Below are 21475 nucleotides of genomic sequence, written 5' to 3'. Positions count from 1 at the left end.
ATTATGGGAGTACTTACGGAGGGAGGGCACAGAATCAGGCGCTGGGGTCAGTAAGTATTACATAGGGGAGACTGAGGTGCAGAGGCATTAAGTGACTTGCACAAGGTCATGTAGGAAGCCTGTGGCGGGGCTGGCAGTAGAATCCATATTGCTTGAAACCCAGTCCTGTGAAAAGTACTAGCCTCAAGACAGTCCCTCCTCTCTGTGTGGGCTTTAATACAGACTTTGGACCTGACTTTGGTCTCACCCATATCTTATACTGGGGTAGCCCCCTTGTCTTCAGTGGAATTATTCTTGAATAGCATTGGTATGAGATCAGAATCTGCCCCTTTGTTGTATGTCTCTGTTAATCTGTCACTCACTTTATAATTTATGAATGGCTGGGTTCATGTTTCCTTCCACTCTGTGCTCCTTCAGCTGTTCAGTTATCCCATTACAAACTCTTGCAGATGTCTTGCATCTGTTGGGACATGTGGCTATGACTGGAGTACTCTGTTTTTGATGGCATAGTATTGACACAGAGCCACGCTTCTCTTTTAAATGGGAGGCTAAAACTTTGCTGCATTAGCATTTCATGCATTGTTTGTATGGAATGAGCAGGTAGAATTGTGGGAGGACTGAATTTAGCACCTCTGTCTGGAGTAGTTGCCAACTCTAGGTGTAAATTGAATGGAAAAATGCAAGTTGGAGGCATGGAACTTACCCCTAGTTGCTTAGCCTAGTTGTAAATGTGCTAAAACAAAGGCTCTCAAACGTTAGCAACCCGAGGACCCCCATTTTGATGTAAAAATTTTCGTGGACCCCCAAGCGCCCCGCTCAGCCCCAAACGCTGCCCCCATGCCACCCCTTCCGCCAAGGCCCCACCCCTGCCCCACTTCTTCCTGCCCCCGCTCCACCCCTGCCCCTCCTCTTCCACCCTTTCTGCCCCCTTGCCTGAGTGCATCCCATCCCTGCTCCTCTCCCTCCCTCCCAACACCTCCGTCACGCCAGGGAACCAAGAGTACTTCAGGGGGTCCGCCGGCCCCACTGATCAACTCCTCCCCTCCCTCCCAACTCCTCCTGCACATCGCTGAACAGCTGTTCCCTAGCTTGCAGGAAGCACTGGGAGGGAGGGGAAGGAGCTGATCAGCGGGGCCGGCGGATCCCCTGGAGTACCCTTGCGGACCCCAGTCTCAGAAATGCTGTGCTAAAAGATGTTAATTTATAATGATCTTATCCAGCTAGTGTTACTCAAGGTATAAAACAATAAAGCACATTGAGATTTTTAGCTTTTGGAGTTCTTTGTTTATAAGACAGTCCTCAGATATAACTTTCAGAAGTTCACTTGGATTCCATGGACCAAATTCATCCCTAGCATAACTGTAGTGATCCGTGGAGTTATTCCAAAGACTAATTTGGCCCTATGTATTTAACTCAAAGTCTCTGTCTCTGAGTAAGTACACAGATGATGTGAACTACACTATAGAGAACTGTATTATTATTATTTGGAGGAAGGTTTCCACAGGCTATTTCTGCTTGTGATGCACTCCCCTATAGGTGATGTTCTGCAGGGGGTAGTGAGTAGCTGTCCACCGAGAGTCAGTGCCTCTGAAGCCAAACGGTACGTGTTCCCTTGGTATTCGAATGAGAGCGGCAAAGGGTGCTTCAGAAAGTAGGGTCCCTGTCACTTTGCTTCCTGCATGTGGCAAGGAGAAGAGAGACTCTCAGTGGGGACAGCACAGGAGAAAGAGACTAATGGGTTTCTGAAACTAAAATTTCCTGAGGAGACACAGGACCTTTGGTCTGACAGCTCTGTCAAGATATGTTAATAGTAAATGGTGCAACAGTACTAACCTGGGGTGACATCCTGGCTCTATCTATGGTACTTATATGCCCCCCCACCCCAATTGCCTTAGTATCTGAGCACTCCACAATCTTTACTGTGTTTATCCTCACAACGTCCCTGTGAGGTAGGGAAGTGCTGTTGTCCTGTTTTACACACGGGGAACAGAGGCCCAGTGATTTGTCTGTACCCAGGTCTCCCAAGGCCTAGGCTAGTGCCTCAACCACAAGACCACCCTTCCTCCCTCTTCTGCTCTATGGAAATCATGAGCAAAACTTCATCAGAGCTAGGTTTTAACCTCTGGTATTTATTTAAGACACTGGCTTTTGTAATTGCTTGCATATTGCAAATAGAATAACACCTGCCCACGCAGTGTTGATAATTTTCAGCATTCGAGCTCTCTACTGTCATTTAAACTTGCTAAGCAAACTCCTGGCTGTTTGATGCTTATACTAAAAGTTTACTTAAATATGTGTTATCTGCTGGCTAGCTTTTAGATCCATTCTTTTCGTCAAACACAGAACCTATTCACCACTTCCTTTCCCTATCCCCCGACTGCTGGAATTAGAACTAACAAGGTTTTCAGTGCAATTACCTGTACCCCTCTGTAGATATTCAGGTAATCTGATCTACATGGAGAACTTGTCCTTCTAACAACTAGATGTGTCTGGCACAATGTCTTTCCTGATCAGCATCTTGACTCTGTGCTGGATTGGCCAGCTCAGCACTCTGTTACATGGAACTATATCAGCCTCAGCAAGTGCCTAATCCTGGGAGGGGCTGAGCACCTGCTGTTTCCATTGACTTCAGTGGTAGTGGGGGTGTGGTCTCTGGGGTGGGGCCGAGGATGAAGGGTTTGGGGTGAAGAAGGGGGCTCAGGAAGCTCTCAGAAGTGGTAACATGTCCCTCTGGCCCCGAGTCACAGAGGCGGCCGGGGGACTCTGCGTGCTGCCCCTGTCCGCAGGGTTCCCGGCCAAAGGGAGCTGCGGAGCTGGTGCTTGGCGTGGGGGCAGCGCACAGTCTCGATGGTGGCCCCTGTGCCTCGGAGCCACAGGGACATGCCGGCTGCTCCCAGAAGCTGCACGGAGCCAGGGCAGGCAGAGAGCCAGGGCAGGCAAGAAGCTTGCCTTAGCATTGCTGTGCCACTGGCTGGACTTTTAATGGCCCAGTCAGCAGTGCTGACCGGAGCCACCAGGGTCCCTTTTCGACTGGGCGTTCCAGTCGAAAACTGGACGCCTGGCAACCCTACCCCTTTTTCCCGCCCCATCCTCCAACATGCCCCTTCCTTCTCTTTCTGCTGGAATAGGAGGGTGACTCATAAAGCTGCTTCTACCACTCTTCTGGTAGTGGAGAAGGTGAATTCTCAGCAGGGTTTGCCCTAAGAGACTGGAGAGGCTGGCCCACAGATTTCTCTTGCGTTATATTGGTTTTCAGACCTACATGGGAAATATTTGTCTCAGTGTTACCTGTCCAGGGCATCCATGTGTCTCTTGTTTGCTCTAGTTAACAGTCTTTCCCTGGCAGTTTTGCAGAGCTGAGAAGAAAGTTGAAGAGTGGCCTGTCTGGAGTTAAGCTATTTAACTTCTACTAATCTGTTTTGCTTCCAGGCTTTATTGTAAGAGGCTTTCAGCCCGAGGTGCCTGCTTTGCTTGGCGTATCACAAACAACAAATGTTACCCTTGAATGTGTGAACTGAATTCTGTCACAGCATGAAGGGCCAAATCCAGGTCTGAGCAGCCTGGGTGCATTGGGAGGAAGAGGTTGAGAGGGCTCAGGAAGCTGTAACAGGTGGCTTGTGCTTTGGGAGCAGAAGTGGGGGAGGCCAACCAGCACTGCCGTCAGCACTAGTAGCCTCAGAGATGTGTGTCTTGGTGAGGAGCCGGTCTTACTGGATGGTGCCTGTGGAGCTATTTGCAAAGAAGCGCTTGCTGCCCAGTGCCCTGGAGTCATTCCCCATAGGCATAGTGCCTCTGCAGCCACCTTCCCCCCCCCACACACACCTCCCCCGTGGCACTGCCTGTAGGTTCCCTGTCTGTCTGAGCACACTGAGAGTTGGGTTTGAAAGTATTATTGCATGGCTTGAGCTGTAAGTGCTTGGAAATTCAGTGTGGGCTGGAGCATGGAGAGCTCCGCAGAAAACAAACTTCTGTTTTCCCCTTGCTGCCCAGTCCTACAGGGTGCTGAGCACCGCCTGTGAAATGCTGAACCTCCTCAGCAACCACTGAAGTCAGGGAAAGTTGAAGGTGCTCAGTGTCTTGCAGGATTAGGTCCTTGGTTGCTACCTTGGGGGGAAATTGTCTGCTGTGTGGTTCTGAGACACAGCGGAGTTCCTTGCCTGGCCTTCCTGGGTTCCAGGCAGACCCATCCTTCATGCTTTAACATAATTGATAGTGGAATGGTTTCAAGCATAACAATCCTGCAAATCTGACCTTTCCTGAGCCATTTAGTGTCTGTCTGTGAGGGCCTGTATGTGCCTCACATGCTTGAAAAAAGATAAAAATCATTTTAAACTGCATTCTCTGACTTCACATACATACAAAACTTCACTATCGAGTCGTTCCTAATGGGACACTGTGAGATTATTCATTATTCATAGCGTGGTAGCATCCAAGCGCCCCAATTGGGATCGGGGTCTCTGTTAGGTGCTGTACAAACATAAAGGGTTGGAGTGCTTGGCGTTGGCCTGAGTCGGCTTCTCTGGAAGTCAATGGGAGTTTTCACATTGGGAGCAGAGTACAGCTAACATGGAGTGCTTTTGAATAGCCCACCCAAAATGAGGGTGTGTCTGTGTAACGTAAAAAGAAAGGGGCGATTTTACTCTTATGTTTACAACAGCATAAATGACTAAACCTGAAATTATTTGAAACAATCCATGTTATTTTTCACCATTTTTACTTTGTGCAGTTCCTGCATTTTGGGCACATTCTGGTCTGTGTGCAGCAGCCCAGTGTCCCAATGGTTGTGTTGCAAGAAGTAAAGGGGAATATTTTGCAGGCAGACACAAAACATTTCTTTGTTTATTTATTTATTTAGTGGGTTTTAACAGGTTTACAAATCCTTGCCATGTAAATATCAGAGACAAAATAATGATCATTATAACAGTGAGCTTTTGTTTAGTGAGACCTTATAGATTGATTGATCACTTTATTTAACATAGCGTTGCCATAATAGTGAATGAGTCTCTTTACACTACCCACATTGATGTTGAAAAATATTTTTCTCCTCATAAAGCTATTTTAAAAAATCCTTAACATACATGAATTTTCCATACAAGTATTAACAAATCTGATTTATAACCTGTGTTTGTTACCATTAAGACACATTTGTGTTTAGTCAATGTCTTATTGTTTGGTGGTTTATTTATTTATTTTTTTTAATTTTTTTTGGTTCAAACTCCAAAAATGGTAACCATACATTATAAATATCTTGATCCTAGGCTGTCGTATTTTCCATTGAAAGGATTTCCCATACTTTATTTCTCCATGTCACTGATGTTGGAGGATCCGTGTGTATGTGTGTGTTTTTATTTTATTTTTTTTCTTTGAAAAAGGACTGATCACCCATCTGGCTGCCAGTAGCAATTGTCTAAAATGTATAGTTTGGGTCTAACCTGTCTGAGTCTTCTAAACACCTTGGGTGAAGGGACCTATTGAAACTGGTAGGAGTTTTGCTATTGGCATGAACAATGTCAAGATTTCACCCACTTTTTCTGAACATTGCTTTCCTGACACCCAACCCATGGATGTGTGAATTGCTCAATCTGTGTGAATACAATTATTAAAAATTCACATTGTCTACTTGAGATTAGGTTTATAATGATTGCAGTTGTTACTTGTTCAGTTCAGCATTCAAACTAGTTTAAAATGATAAACTGGAGTTCAAATGTATTAGGCAATCGGAATTGGGTACAGCTGCAGTATAGTAGTTTACTGAAGGGATTTGCAGGAAATGTTCAGGAATTTGGGAAACAATCGGAAACTATTCTACCATCACAAGGTATGGGGAGGTAATTCTTAAAGCCAATTCTGCCTTCAAATACGTGGGTGCAGTTCCCAAAGGGCTCCAATCCATTTACCCCTCAGTTTTTTCTCCCATGGAATTGTATCATGTATCTGATGGTAGAATTGGGCCCTAAGACCTATATATTCAAAACCTGTGGTGATTTTGGGTGCCCACCTTGTGATACTTTAAAGGAACCCTTTTTTCCCCCGGAAGTGCTGGTTGCCCACTCTCTGAAAACCAGGCACCTTTAAGGTGTCTCAAGCAGGCACCCAAAAATGGACTCCCCAGAATTGCTAGACACTTTTGAAAAGTTTGGCCTAGTATTTTAAATAAACAGCTCCTCCTGAACTTGGTTCCCTAGTACAAGTGCTTTATGCTTAACAAATTGGAATGTCTGTAATGCAGGGATACTGGTGTCTGGCTACTGCCTTCTGCAGTGCTTTGTGAAGTTACAGCTTTTTAAAATTTATTTATTTCTTGTGTCATGTTAATTCATTAATCACCTGCACAAAAGGATGAAGAATGCTAGGTAAAATAATGAGCCCTATAATGCTGGCACAGAAACAGCTTTAGTGAATATCCTGGGGAGGTTCTAGACTGGCAGTGAGGGGCAGAGACTGAGGTGCGTCTCCTCAAGGCAGTGATACAACATTCTTTGTTTGATTTGGTGAATTGGCTTTAAGTGGGCATGGAGCTAGAACTGACCTTGAAGATGGTCCTGTCCGAAAAGGCTTGAACCGGTGAATGGCTGAGTCCTTCTTGTGAGCCACTGCATGTCCCAAAGTCCCACTGAAAACTAACTGGGTTGAGAACAATTGGCACCTCAAAGGTTATTGTAAACTAGTGAGCTCTCTGACCAGCCTGCGGACCAAAGAACACTCTCCAGCCACAGTGTGCCAGTCCCTTTCTTCATGGCTTCAGTTATTTCTTCAAAATAAAAACTAGTTAACATAATCTGAACATATCAATTTTGCCCTTTAACCCAACCCAGCGCTTACAGGATTGCACTGCACAGGCTGTCTGCCTGAGATTCTCTCATGAACTGGAGGGCAGATTTTTAAAGGTATTTAGGTGCCTTTTTTAAAGGTATTTAGGAATTTACAAAAAGCTCCTAACTCCCATTGACTTCCAAAATCTGGCCCCAACTGATCTTCAAGCTGTCACCTGAGCCCTAGCCCCACAGCCGCAGCAAGGAGGCAGCTAATTAGTCACAGGTGAGGGCAGCCCCCTCTCCGCCTCCCATGACCATTATGATGTGGCAGGACAGTATGGCAAAAGCTTAGCCAGGGTGGCCTGATGAATCCTTGAGCTTTGGCCCTGCCAGCGGACTTAGGGTCCAGTGCTGCACTCCGTTAATGAGCCCTGACCACCAGCAGATGGGAAAATGTGTATTGTCAAAGTTGCTCTTTGTCTCTGTTCAGCTCGCTCTCTCTCTCAAGATGGATAAAACCAGAGATTAAAATTGAAGTTAATACTCTGAAGAGTCTGGAACAAATCCAGCACTGGAATTCCATTAATCTGAGCAAAATTGGTTTTTCTAGTTTTAAAACGCAAACGCTGTTGGTTTCTGTGCCAGGATCTCTCAGTCTAGGATGATATTTAAAGGCTGCCCCTTCCTCATGCCAGTGGTCCCACCAGAGTAGATGCAGGGTAACTCCAATGAACGGATAGTTCACATTGTTGTAACTGAGCTCAGAATCTGCACTATTTACATGGGGCTGATTGCTTTCATATGGGGTTTGCACTATCGGGCCCTTAAATCTGAATTGTATCCCTTTAAGCACCTGCCTTGAGAGCCAAATTGTTCTAGCTGCTGTCCTGGAAGCAATAACCTATATCATCTTTTTATCCTTCTTTGTTTTCAGCCTTCAGTGCCACCAGTGCCAAACTACAGGCTCTCCATGTCTATCCCAGAATGGCTTCAAGCAATACAGAATTACATGAAGATGCTGCAGTATCCTTCTTGAGCTGAGCAGCAGAGTCATTACACTCTGCACTGAACCCACGGGGTAACTTACTGAAACACGAGGCTGCCGCAAAGGCAGAGGATAATTCCGGAGGGCAAAAACTCCCACTCTGCCAGCTTTGTGAGGGACCAAAGCGTTGAGCTCCTCATTCTGGTCTTCAGGGCCACACAATTAGCCCTAAGTGACACTGAGCAGAATTTAACTGAAGTGCCAACTCTCTAGATGAATAGGAATGTTCAGAAGAACCTCATAAGCCAATTTCAAAATGATCAACATTCACGGTGCTTGGAGAAATATATTCCAGCCTCTCCTGATAGTTCACTTTCAGTTGGCATTGCCAGTGTCCACCCCTTTCCCAACCTAGCTGCAGCCTGTGATTACAGTGTTTTCCCCTCCAGGCTGAATCCGACCCTCACCTTCTCAGCCACAGCTCATGCTTTTCGCTGAGGGAGGGATTCGGCTGCCCCCGGGCCAGGAGGTGGGCTGCACTTGCTCAGCTACCTGGGGGTGGACTCCAGAGGGGCATGCAAGAGGCCTCCTTCTCCCCTCAACTTGAGCCACTGCTCAAGCAAAACACACAGATGGAGTCCCCTGCTGCATTAGTGCTTGGGGACTTTTGCTGCCGCTCTCCCCACCCGGAAGCAAAGTGCAGGAACGGGGATAGAGACCTGGTCCTGACCTCTCCAAACCAACCCCCCTAATGAGGCCTGCACGTTTGTGAGCGTGCCCTAGAGTAGTGCTTGATGCTTAGGGAGGGCCATGTCTCAGTTTCTTGCCTTTTGTGGATTTAATCAGAACCTGACATGCATTTCTTCCCCTTCTCTCCCCACCGCGGAACATTGATTGTGTTTCCACAGCACATAGGCAGCATGATGGAATGAGCAGTCACTGGCCAGAATATTTACTCCTGGGGGAATTCTGTGCCACTGTGCATGCACAGAATTTGTCCCCCGCAGATTCCTTTGCTTCCTCACAGAAAATTAACTTTCTGACAGGAAGCAAAGGGAAGCCACAAGAGCGGTCATGCGACCCTTCCCAGCAGTATGTTTTGGGTGCTCAGGGCAGCCAGCAGAGAGGTAAATCACTGTGGGGCAGGGGGCGGGACTGGAGAAGACCCGGCTGGTGGCTCCTAACCTGCGCCAGGCTCAGCTGTTAGTCCTGGATAGGCAGGGGAGGACGGGACTCCCTCTTCCCCTGCACGGCATCTGGGGCCATGTCAGACCCATCCCCAGATATCTGCCCCAGCTGTAGGGAGCTCTGCAAACTGCTCCCACCCCTCTGTGCTTCCTGCACTCATCGCTCCTCAGCTGCAAGGGGAGAGATCCCTGTACAGGGAGCTGCTCCCCCATCTGCCCAACCTCCGTGCATCCAGACCCCCTCATACTAGACCCTCCCGCTGAGCCTCACGCCCCCATATCTAGAACCCCCCCCCATGAACCCCACTCCCCCTGCACTTAGACCACCTCGACGAGCCACCCACACCCAGATCGCCACCCTACCAAGCCCCAACCAGCTGCATTTGGATCCCCACCCCAGAACCTCACTCCCCCAGCATCTGGACCTCCCACACAGAGCCCTTTCAACCCACATCTGGATGCCCCCACACTAAGCCCTCCACACTTGGATCCTGCATTGCTGAGCCTGCCTTCCCACACCTGGTGCACCTGGCATGGAGGGGTAGGGCCTTTGGGTGTTTCTGGGGTAGGTCCAGTCCTTGCGCTGTGTTAGGGTTGGGTGCAGCCTCACCGCTGAGTCCATATCCTGGTGGGAGGGCTGGGGGGGGCTTCACAGTCATCTCCCATCTCTGTGCAGCCAGTGGCCTGTGCTCCCCAATGAGCCTCCACATTTATTTGACAAATAAAATGTGCAGAGTTTTAAAATATTGTGCGCAGAATTTTTAATTTTTTGGTGCAGAATGCCCTCAGGAGTCAATATTGAATTAGCTTCTTTCATCTTGCTCCATTTGCCAGTTATTTCTCTCCTCTTGTAACTTTTTGATCTTTATTTGGCAGAAAGGCAGTGGAGGTAGAAACAAAGGTGCATGAGGGACTGGTGAGCATTTGGAGGGAAAACAGACAGTTGGAAGAGTATCTAAAAATAGCAGGAGGTTTGGTAGGCCAGACAGAGCAGCAATAAAGATCAAAACACCAGCAGAAGATACAGCAGCAGCTGAACCTGAGAGGGAGAGGCATGGCTAACCTGTTGTTTAGAAAACACATATATTGGGCTAGGTTTGGACATGGAATTTCTTTACTTGTTGGTGCATGATTGCTACTCAGACACAGTGAGCTCTGCTAATGCGCATTAAAGGGCGGAACGGCATGATGCAGACAGGAGGCTCTGTCATACTATGAAATGCATATGTGGGATTTTTAATTTTTCAAAAGTAGACACCACTCTACTTGGTAGGTGCTAGAGATGGCCTTGAGAACTCAAAGTTTGGATCCAGATCGAAACAGGCGTCAAAGTCTGCTGGGTTTCAAATGCAGGGTTTTGGTTTCTCACTGAGGGCTATCATGCCACTCTGTTTTACTCAGAATGCTCTGAGTAAGGGCAACACGCCTCAGAGCTCAGGCTCTGTTTTGTCTGTAGGGCCTGATTTTCATCAGTGCTCCGCATCCACAACTCCAGCTGAAGTCAGTGGGAGCTGCGGGTGCTCAGTTGTTCTGAAAATTCACACCACTGGTGCTGAGAGTCAGGGCTACGTTCCGTTAAATGGTCCTGACATTTTGTTTTTCCACTAGTGCGATGTGTGCTTGTGGCTCATTCCCCACCGCATATTGTTAACAGATGTTCTCATTGTCTTGCTGTCACAGAGAAGGACTTACATCTGTTTATATGTGGAAATTATCAGCCACATGTTGCCTATAGGGAAACCTACATGAATAGCATGATTCTTTTTGCATGAAGGGCCGCGGTTATGAGCATTCTTAAACAATGAATGAGGTAGACTGTTGATAGATTTATAAACTGTGTTTCTCTTTTCCATTGTGATTCTTCCCATTATGATTCTTTCTTCCCCCCCATACTAACAGGAGAAGGGTCTGAGCTGGCCAGAAAATAAATAATTATTTCTTGAAGCATTTGATATTTGGATCAGATTTAACAACTTCTTTCACTTGCATTTCTTCACAGTTGAGAAAATAGAATTAAGTTTTATTTCACATATACAGGATTTAATTTCTGCCATGAGAGTTGGTGGCTTTTTAGTACCTGCTTTATGCTTCCAGCGGAAATTACAATTTGAGAGTGAAAAGAGACTTTCCATCACCTTGGTGAGCTTTGTTGTTTTGTTGTCTGACTCTTTCTTAAAGTTACTTTACTTTAAATGACAAAATCCAGATACAATCACACAGGAACTCAGTTCTTTGAAATTAGGAAAACAAGACCTCTAAGTGGGTAAGTGGCATCTGCCTGCCTGCAGATTGGTTTGGCTCTCTTACATTCCTGAGGCTCTGAGATAGTCTAATTCTTTTCCTGGACACATGTATACAGATCCTCAGCTGGTGTAAAGTGACAGAGCTCTGTTGAAGTCATCAGCTAACGATCTGACCTAGGGTTTTTCTCTCCTGTACTTCACTGTGACTAATCATAAATGCCTGGCCCGAGTACAGCTTGCAATTGAGACTGATGGCAGTTCTGGAAATCTGGAATCGATTGAGAAGGTCCAGTCTGGGTCATTATGATGGAAGTCTTCCTTGCTTCCTACTTATATCCTATCTCCCTGTTTATTGCCTCAGACAGTATAACCCCCCCACCTTCCCCATTGTTTGTTTTCCTGTGTGGTGCTGCCCTGTTGACTTCACATTCCTTCTGTATGTTCATATGTAAATGGATGTCCCTTGTGCTAGCTTTCATCTGACAGAGAGACAGGTGAATAAACAATCTGACAGGAAACCTGTTTCTCCACCTCTGCTGTGATACAGAATCTAAAAACATATTTTCAGTATACGTCCATGGAACTCCTTTTAGTATCTATATACGTACATTTCACAATGGTATTAACAACCAGTGTGACCCTGGTTTTCATTTAAGGCCTCACATGACGGTCTTTGGTGAATCAGAATGTACCAGTATCAAGATATTCCTGTAACCCCTTGGCAATGATGGGTTCTAATGTGAGTCATTTCCTTTATTTACTCATTTATCTCTATCTTTTTTTAATAAAAGCTGGAAGCACTTAGATTTTTCTCATCATTACCTGCCTGAAAGGACTTTTCATAAAGTCTGAGAGGAACTTCATTGATGGAGAAGAAAATCAAGCTGTAGAGAGCTTTGAAGAACACAGCTAAGAACAGAGTTCCCTCACTTTGTGACTGATGTCAACTTTCTGGGAGCAATGGGCTGCATCTTATTTGCAAATAAATTTACATCACTAATGAGAAGTGTGAACTCAGCCTGTTACCCAGACAAAATTCTCTGTTACTCACACACTCTAGGGGCATCCACCTTTACCCAGTTCCTAGGGCTCAAGGCGTAACCCTCTTAATTTAGGCATCCTCTCTTACCCTTCTGTGAGCTCAGGCATAACCTTATGCTCTAGGGCACCCACCCTTACTCAATTCCTAGGGCTCAGGGCGTAATTTTCTGCAGGTTTGCAGGACCTTTTACTGGTGAAAGAGCCTTACACAGTAAGATCTTTATCCTCTATTTATTAACAATCACTAAAACAGAATGCACACGCTACACATACAATGCTCACCACGCCTAATAAGACAGGTGAACTTTTCCCTGCTGGCCATTTGGGATCAGGTCCATCTGGGGGACTTCAGTGTCTGCATGGTGTCATTGGCAGAGTGTTGAGGTCTGGCAGCTCTGATGGGGCTGTGTCCTGGAGTTGGTTCGCAAAGAACTGCCTTTTGGACCCCAGTTTATACAGTGAAACATGAGTCCTGCTTAGCTATACCTTAACCAATCATTTTACTAACCAATCCTAACAAAATTCTCTAACCAATCATACCCCAGCACCTTCATTAATTTACACCTAGCAAAATTAATTATTTAACAGACCGAAACAATCAAAGAACCAGACAGAGATCATACAGACAAACAATAGGGAAGTGGGGACCATAATGACAAAACAATAAAGAAATGAGGATTTCACCACCACAACTATTGATAAGTGGTTTCTTGCCAGGCAGAATGCTATCAAACTAAGTTTTCTTTAACCATCTTAAGATCTGTTTCTTTATCTGGTGATAGTGGGTGCTATTAGGACAGGGTCTCCTTCTTAATGGCCTGATATTACATTGTTTTAATGTAATTTAGATGGAATGTGAGGATGTAACTTCCTGTTTCTCAGCTAATGGCTGCTGCTCTTTTAACTTGGCTGTAGACGAAGGCCTTAGGCCTTACAATATGGCTACAGGCCTTATCCTTACAAGCCCACTGTAACATTGCTTGTACTGGTCCTTTCTTTGACAGATGAATCAAAGTTACTTGTTTGAAGGTCACCAGCAATAATAGCTGAGATTTGATCAGCTATTAGCTGTACTTTAGGGCCTGTGAGGTGCATTTGATCTTCTGGCCTTTTTTGGGTACCCTAACTTACTATATATGGGAGGAGGGTAATTCTGACAATTGTCACGCAATTACAATAAGAACTATTGAAGCAGCTAATGGTTCAGATCTTGAGCTACCATAATCATGCTAGTGTTCTGTGATCTCAGTTAACCACTTACACCTGGAGGCATGGGAACACTGGTCAGCTTCATTCAGCTTGTTTGCAGGTTGTATGAAAATATAATGCTTTCTCATAAAGGGCTCAGTCCTGTGAGATGCTGAGGGTCTCCAGCTGAGCACCCACATTTTACTTAATTTACTCTGAAATTCAGGCTGCTCATTAGAGAGCTTGTATATGGATTTAGGGGCTTAACTTTAGACACCCAATTTTGAAAACATTGGCCACAGCCACTTTGTGCCTCAGTTTCCCCACCTATGAAACAGGAATAATACTGTAGATTGTTTTGAGGTACTCTAATGAACTGCATGATATGAGCCAGCTCCACAGGTGTGGTAAATTGGCATAGCTCCATTAAAGTCAATGGAGCTACACAGATTTACACCAGCTGAGGATCTGGCCCTTTAAGTACACACATTTTTCCATGGCTATTGCAATGATTAAATAGGGGCTCTGTCGGGAAGCCATTTTTTGCTCTGCAATTACTTAGCTATTGGCTATAAAATGCTAGCTGGATTTATTTGTTAGTTTTTTTAAAAAACTGCTGGTGGGGATGGAAAGCGGGCAGGAGAAGAAATCGTTGGTCATCACTGTGTCTTCCAGCTGCCCTGTGCAGCTGTTCATGAAGCCTGAAGCCAGGTGCATAGGCCCCAATTGAGCAAATCATGTAAGGAGTGCATAAATCCCTTCCTATTCAATAAATGCTGAAGTAGGTGCTTGACTTCTAGCACATGCTTTCAGTTGCTGACTCTTTAAGCCTGTGCTTAATTGCTTTGCTGAATTGAGCCCTCGCTCCAGCTGAAGACACACAGCACTTCGGTGAAGTGCCCAGCACCGTGCAGGGTCAGGCCCCAAGTTTGGCTTTTAAATCAAAGGCCACTGACCAAATAGAAGTTTTCCATTTTGTTGCAAACTCTGCTTGCTGCGATTGATGGATATTTTCAGGGACGCTTCCAGAGGCTTTACTGCTCAGTGCTTCCGTAGTGATTCCTGTTGGTTTACCCATTGAGTGCCCCAAGTGTATTTTGTTCCTGAAATGACAAAGCAGTACTGGGGAAAAGCTTGCTGGGTGAGCTACTTTCATTAGCTATTGCTAGCTGTGCTCTTTTTAGCTTTGTACATTTCTTTGGGATTTTCTCTCAAATGTTAATTGTGATCATGTATTGCCCCTTTCCTCCCTCCATTGTACAGCTGAGTTTGAGTTTTTGGTCTAGGTCTCGGTTCAGAAGTTTCATGCCAGGATGAATTAAGTTTATTATTTACAAGATTTATTTTGGACGCTTTTCTTACGGTAATGCCTAGAGACCCCACCTGAGATCAGAACCACACAGAATACACATACAGTAAGTCTCAATCCCTGCCTTGAAGAGCGTACGATGCAGAGGTAACATCACTGTAGTTATAAGTTGTGTTACAGAGCTGAGTTTTAACAGGTGCTTTAAATCTTTGTTTTGTGAAAGTCTCATTGAAATGGCAAAAACCAAGCCATGGAATCGAAGCTTTGAGCACAATCTGAATTTTTCATGGCGGTTCGAGGAAAAACGAACTGATGGTAACAAACCTGTAAAAGTCACCCATTTGGGCAGTTTTTTCACTGGATTGTCTCCTGTGTCTTGGTACCCCTTTTTCAAGAAATCTAAAGCACTCTGGACCCTCTCCTTTGGCCACGTTGTTGCTCCCCGTATGCTGGTTCCTAGAATATCAGTTATGCATCAGGAATGTTTGCCTATAAAACACAGATAACTTTTTAATAGTAACAACAAGTTTTTGCCACAAAGCAAATCCTCCAGATTGTAGTTCGGTAGCATTAATGCCGTAGCCGATCTCTAGTCACTTACTTCTGAGAAAAACTAAAAAAATGAGTGATGCGCTCTGACTCCCTCACCAAATACCCCTGGAATGTAGGAGAAAGCTCCCTGAGCTAGGAAACAAGAGCGCAGGAATTCAAATCTCCCCTGTTCTGGTGCTGTAGAAATTGCCATTCCCTACCCTACCCTTATGATTAACTAATACATGAACCCCAACCTAGAAGATGGTTAGGGAAGAGCTGCTGAACACCCCTCCCCCCAGGCTTTAAATAAGTTAACAGAAACATTTATGCAGGTCACTCACTGCAGCCCCAGAATCCAGGTCAAACTCCAGTCCTAGGCTCTGTACCACACTGGCTTTCAGGGTGATTATACCAGTTTATTTGCTTATCTTCAGCAGTGTTGGGGCAGAATAACTTCTGTTACCAGATTTGCCCATTACTTTGAGGTACGCTCATTCATTGGGTTTACTCTTCTGGAGGTGGCGGGGGGGTGTTCTGTAATTCTATCAATGTACTGCTTGTGTCACTTGTGTTCTCATACGGAGCTCTATTTCTCCCTTCTGCAAGTTCCCTCCCAATGGAGCTCTCCTGCAGGACCTAGGTTCCCCAGGGCTAGGTTCTTCCAGCCCCAGAATCAGATGAACACACATTAACAGAGCGCATCTGAGAGGATCGGGTTAATCAGCACTCCCAAGCTGACCCCTTATATGTCCCTGGACTCAGCAGGTGGGTCGAACAGCACTTCCAAGCTGTCACCCTCATATGTCATGGGCACCGCACTGGAATAGAGTTTGGCTAAGCAGGCTGGGTCGAGCAGCGCTTTCAAGCTGCCACCCTCATATGTCCCAGGTTCAGCACGTCCCTATCCCCACTTTCACATCACAGTTGTTCTGCTAGTAACCCACTTGATGAGCAAACCCCACAGGATTTTTGGGTGCTGCAGGGATCTTTAGCTTAGGTACGAGGAGTGTTGTTGCAGAGTGAATGGGGAAGCCAAAAAACACCCACGAGGGGGGGGGAGAGAGAGAGAGAGAGAGAGAGAGAGAGAGGGAGAAGCAACCAGCTTAACCATGAAAGTTATTTATTGCCAGGTAATAACCATACAAGGAGAGCCAAACAAACAAAACAGTTATAATATTCATTCTAACTTAAATTTGATTATAAAAGTCAGGTTTAGAAAACTATAACTGATCACACAAGTCAGGATCAGAAGGTGATACCTAGAGAGAGAGTGAGACAGAGAGCTGGTTCTCACGACTCCGTGAAGCTAGAATCGATTGGGGTTTCCAGGCTGTGGTGTTAGCCGAGGGTGGAGACAGGCTGAGACCCCAGCACGATCAGTCAGGAGAAGATGAAGTCCCAATGGAACTGATGCAGATTTTGGATCCAGGCATCAGAACACATACTTGAGCATGAGTTGGAGTTTTTGTAAGGAAAGAACAGTGGTTCAGGGGAGAACACTAGATTTGTTTGTGGGTAAACTGATAACTCAAGGGGATATATCAAAGTTGTTTTGTTCAGGCTAGACAATAGGAACTGATTATTCCTGGCTATTTTGGATACCAATAAAGTATTTATTACTAAAATTGGTCTGATAACTTCTGAGCTGGGTGTGTGTGGGCATGGGTTCATTAACATCTGGAACAGAGACCCCCATCATGCAGTGCTTCCCTGCTTTTTCTGATCCCAGAGTTCTGTGCGGTTCTTGCCTTGGAATCTTTGTTCTCCCTTCTGTATGCTAATGGGGATGCCTCCCTGTCCCATCTTCGATGCAAATGAGGCTAGGGGGGTTTCCTTAATCCTGTCACCCTTGTCCCAGGGGTCTCCCACAGCCTTTTCACTGCTTTTTCTAAGTCTTTCTTCTGATCGGCTTTGGTTCAAGCAGAGGCTGGAAGGGGGAAGGTCTTTTGTGAGTCAGACAGACTGGGTACTGCACCCTTGTTCCCCAAGAACACAGCTGATAGGTAACACTTCCCAAATGTATGGAACGTGTGCTGGCCAGATGTGCTGGTCTGTTGTAGTAATTGATATAAACGCAGATGAGGTCACTGTTACGGTATTAGAGTGCAAGTCTGGAGCTGGGGTAGGTATCGCTTTGGGATAACTGTTGGAGATGGAAGTGAAAGCCTCATGGAGTGTGTTACTGAAGCAGTGTTGCAGGCAACTTGAAGGTGGCAAGAAATGTACAAGTCTTTTCCGTAAACTTCTTATTTACATGCTTTTAAGGTTTTGGGTGCGCGGGGTGTGTCCTGCTGTAACCTTAATGGTCACTAATCCTGGTTTTAGTTTGGCAATTATCTAAATAGACAGGATAGACGAAGGGTGGGGGAAAGGCATTATTATTCCCTTTTTACAGATGGAAAATGGCGGTGCAGGCAGAGAAAGTGATTTGCCCAACATTAAAATGGGAATTTGGAGCAGAGCCAGGAATTGAACCTTGATCTTTTTAGGCCCACTTTAGTGACTACAAGACCATCCTTCTCAAGGGTTACTAGCTGAAGTCTTTTAATAGCTCTTTGCCTCCGAGTTTGGCTTTCTGTAAAATCTGCATTTGGTAAGTGTCTCCCTCTCAAGATGCTAGTGAAAGGCTCAGTACTTCCATTGTATTGATCATGTGGAAATCATGTGGTGTATGTGATCATGTGGATGAGCAGGCATACATATGGGGCTTGATCCAGCAGTGTGCCCTCAGTTTCCATTGATTCCTTTGGGAGTTGTACCTGCTCAGCAGTGCCACACTGGGCTCCTGACTTGTGCTTATGAAGTTGAATTTTTTTAAATGGTTCTCTATTGTGAAGACTCTGAGCTAACAAAGGTTCTGTTGCTTCTTCCCCTCAGGAGACCAATGGGTGAGCTCAAATGTGTAAAGAAGCTACATACAAATTGAAGATCAATAAATCTGTGTGAATTTGTACTTGAAATAGCTCTGATCTATTGTTAGGAAATTGGGGACTAGACGCAGGAAGGATTTATTACCAGTATCCGCCTGATCCATGAGAAAATAAAAATTCAGAGTTCCGCGCAGGAAGGAGAGCATGAATTATCTGTTTGAGACACTTAATGTTAAGGGAGACAGGCTTGATAGGATGCAATATTTAAAAATGATGTTAAGAATAACTCACTGTTGGCTAACAATTGGCAACCAGCCAGCCAGACCCCTCGGGGTTTATCTAGACTAGAGACACTTTTCAAAAATGCCTAGGTGCCATTTTCAAAAGCGACAGGCCCGTCTATATTAGAAAGGTGTACAGCCTTAACCAAGCTTTTTTAACTATAAATACTTTAAACTTGTACAGCTGTTGCCATATGGAAAGGGGAGTAACTGTACTGTTATGTCACCTTTAAGCCGATAAAACTGCATCCGTACTAGAGTTCTTTACTAGTATAACAATTCATATCTCTAAAACTTCAAAGTGTAGACCAGGCCTATGTCACTTACATGCTTATGAAAATTTTTCTCTGGCATTTTTGGCTGTATTGTAACTCACGTAGTTAACTCGATGGATTGGGAATCAATTAACACAATTACTAATGCCAGTCTAGAACTCCACAGTCTTTTGTTCTAGGACACAAACATGACCCACAACAAGGAACAAACACTTGCAATTTTGTTATTGACTCAAGTTAACTGATAATCAGTTAACTTGAGTTATAACCATACCAAAACCTCACATCTGGACAGACTCCTTGAGTCAGATTCCAAAGGCTTAGAGAAATTGTAGTACAGAGGCTGATCTGCAGAAAGACCAGAGGTTGAGTAATTCTGTTACTGAGAATATAGTGGATAATTGATTAAAGAAGTGCTTAAAAAAACAACCACCCCAAACCGAAGTGTGACAGAAGCAGGCAGGTGGGATCTACTTACCCTAATAACAGAAGAGCAAGCCCTTTGTTAACATACCCCGTTCTCAAGGAACCCCAGTGGGACTGAAGAATTTGGCACATATTGTGTCCAGACAATAGCCTGGAGAGAATATTTGAACATCTGCTTCTAATCTTGCAGCTAGAGAGAGGAAAATTTACGGACATACTGGGTTATTCAGATTGAAGCTAAATGCACATTTTCTCATTAAAGCAACCCTATGTTATTGTCATGACTCTACCAGTAGCTGCTCCAATTGCTGTAGCTGGATTTGAGCAGTTCACTTTCTTGTCTATGTCATTGGGAATACTAAATTATTGCTGATTTAGTTTTCTCCACAGAGTACACAGCCCCTGGGCATTATATATGCAGACAAAGTGCCCAGAAAGCTTAAATGGATATGCAGAGGACTGACAGAAATTCCCTTGTAGTGAGGTACTTTGAGGAAACCTTGTGAAGTTCACTTTTGGCAAAGCTAGTGCTTAGATAGCAAAGTGCCAGGAGCTGTAGAAATACAGTAGAGGGTGAGTTCATGGATGTCAAATGTGCCAGTACCAGGGGAGGAGGTGCATCAGTGAAAAGAATCACATCCATAAACTCCAGCAGAGGGAGTATGTCAAGATCCCTCAGACTCTAAAGTACTTGATAAGAGGTTGACACTTAGGGCAAGTCTAAACGACAAAATTAAGTTTACCTAAGTTATATTGAGTACAGCCACTATGCTCCTTTCCTTGTGCCAGCGGTGTGCATTCTCACCAGGAGTGCTTGCACCGATTTACCTGTCAGTGTGGGGCATTATGGGACAGCTTCTGAAAGGCAGCAACAGTTGATGTAAGCAACAAGTGTCTACACTGACACAGCGTCAAGCTAACTACATTGACCTGCGCCTTGCCTCTCGCGGAGGTGGAGTTACTATTTGGTTGGTGCAGTAGATGAGTTACATTGGTGGGAGCTACATTTTAGTGTGGACGCTTACAGAGCTGGGTTGCTGTAAGCTGCCGTCCATTGACCGAACTGTAGTGTAGACCAGGCCTCAGTGAATTTTACTTTTGCCAGTTAGATGTAACCTTTTATGTGACATGGGTATAGTGAACTGATTTTATTTGTAAAAAAGCAACTGCTGTGGAATTTTTGTAAGCACTCCTGCTTTAATAGAAACCCCAAGATTCCTAAGAGGTGCCATTATCACGCTGTTATTTTCTTTTTGTATGTGTGGCAAAGGAGTTAATCCAGACGGGCACACCGATAGTTTATGGTCCTGAAGCAATTTACGGAAGAAGGAAATATTGCCTATTGAAACAGTGCTAGGTGTACAGCAAAAGGAAAACGACTCCTGATTAGAACAACCAGCTGAACTGGTTACATGTATTAGGGGTAGGAGTAGCTGTGCTTGGGGGAAAAGAGTGACTATGCAGGTTTGGGGGTGATGGTCAAATTGTACACTCCAGCAAAGAGAGAAGTTGTGTGACGTTTAAGACAATTTAAGTTTAGACTCCTCCTTTGACTGGCTGAGGGCCTGATTCAAAGCCCATTGAAGGCAGTGGAAAGGTCCGTTGGGTCAGGCCTTGCGTACCTGTGCTGTGCAGTCACAGGAAGGCCAAGCGAGGGTCTCACAGGCCGCAAGAGGAGATGCTTTTGACTGTGACTTTTGGATACAGTGGAGGATCATAGAATCACAGAATATCAGGGTTGGAAGGGACCTCAGGATGTCATCTAGTCCAATCCCCTGCTCAAAGCAGGGTCATGAGTGGTAAGTCCAATAAGGCAGTGATGAGCTGCCAAAATCTTAACAACCGGTTCCCTATCAAAAGTTCTGATTTAAGGGATGTGCCCCAGTATGTATTTTTTTGTACCAGGGTTACCATATGTCCGTATTTTTTGTACCAGGGTTACCATATGTCCGTATTTTCCTGGGAATTTTAAAAATTCCTCCCGGACGGCAATTTAAGAACCAAAAAGCCTGACCTGTCCGGGAAAATATGGATGTATGTTAACCCTGCCTAAAGTTTTTTTTAAAAAAGATGGGCCTGAACTAGAAATGAGCTCCGTTTCACATGTGTGGGTCCCTGCCACTCTCTGGGGGTGTGCTCGGGTGACCAGATGTCCCGATTTTATAGGGAGAGTCCTGATTTTGGGGGCTTTTTCTTATATAGGCTCCTATTACCCCCCACCCCCTGTCCTGATTTTTCACACTTGCTGTCTGGTCACCCTAGGGTGTGCACATGTGTGGGTCCCAGCTGCTCCCTGCCCCCCTCATTGAAGCAGGTGTGCAGGGTTACTGCCCTGGGAACTGCAGGGCACTAGTGGACGTGGGGCCAGCTGCAGATAGGGG

At 45.3% G+C, this 21475-nt stretch overlaps 1 protein-coding gene across 2 annotated transcripts in view; it reads left to right on the top strand.

Moving 5' to 3' along the window:
- Nucleotides 1–21475, top strand: part of VASH2 (vasohibin 2) — a 64905-nt gene that overhangs the window by 7166 nt on the left and 36264 nt on the right. Inside the window, exons 2-3 of one of the 2 annotated variants that reach the window (XM_077811953.1) lie at nucleotides 7690–7778; nucleotides 11134–11190. In XM_077811953.1, the coding sequence (XP_077668079.1) occupies nucleotides 7690–7778; nucleotides 11134–11190 (146 nt within the window). The remainder of the gene's footprint in view (nucleotides 1–7689; nucleotides 7779–11133; nucleotides 11191–21475) is intronic. The other variant, XM_077811954.1, reaches the window with a different exon arrangement.

Source organism: Eretmochelys imbricata, chromosome 3 (genome assembly GCF_965152235.1).
Source record: "Eretmochelys imbricata isolate rEreImb1 chromosome 3, rEreImb1.hap1, whole genome shotgun sequence".
NCBI lineage: Eukaryota > Metazoa > Chordata > Testudines > Cheloniidae > Eretmochelys > Eretmochelys imbricata.
This window is presented reverse-complemented; position numbering and strand designations above follow the sequence as displayed.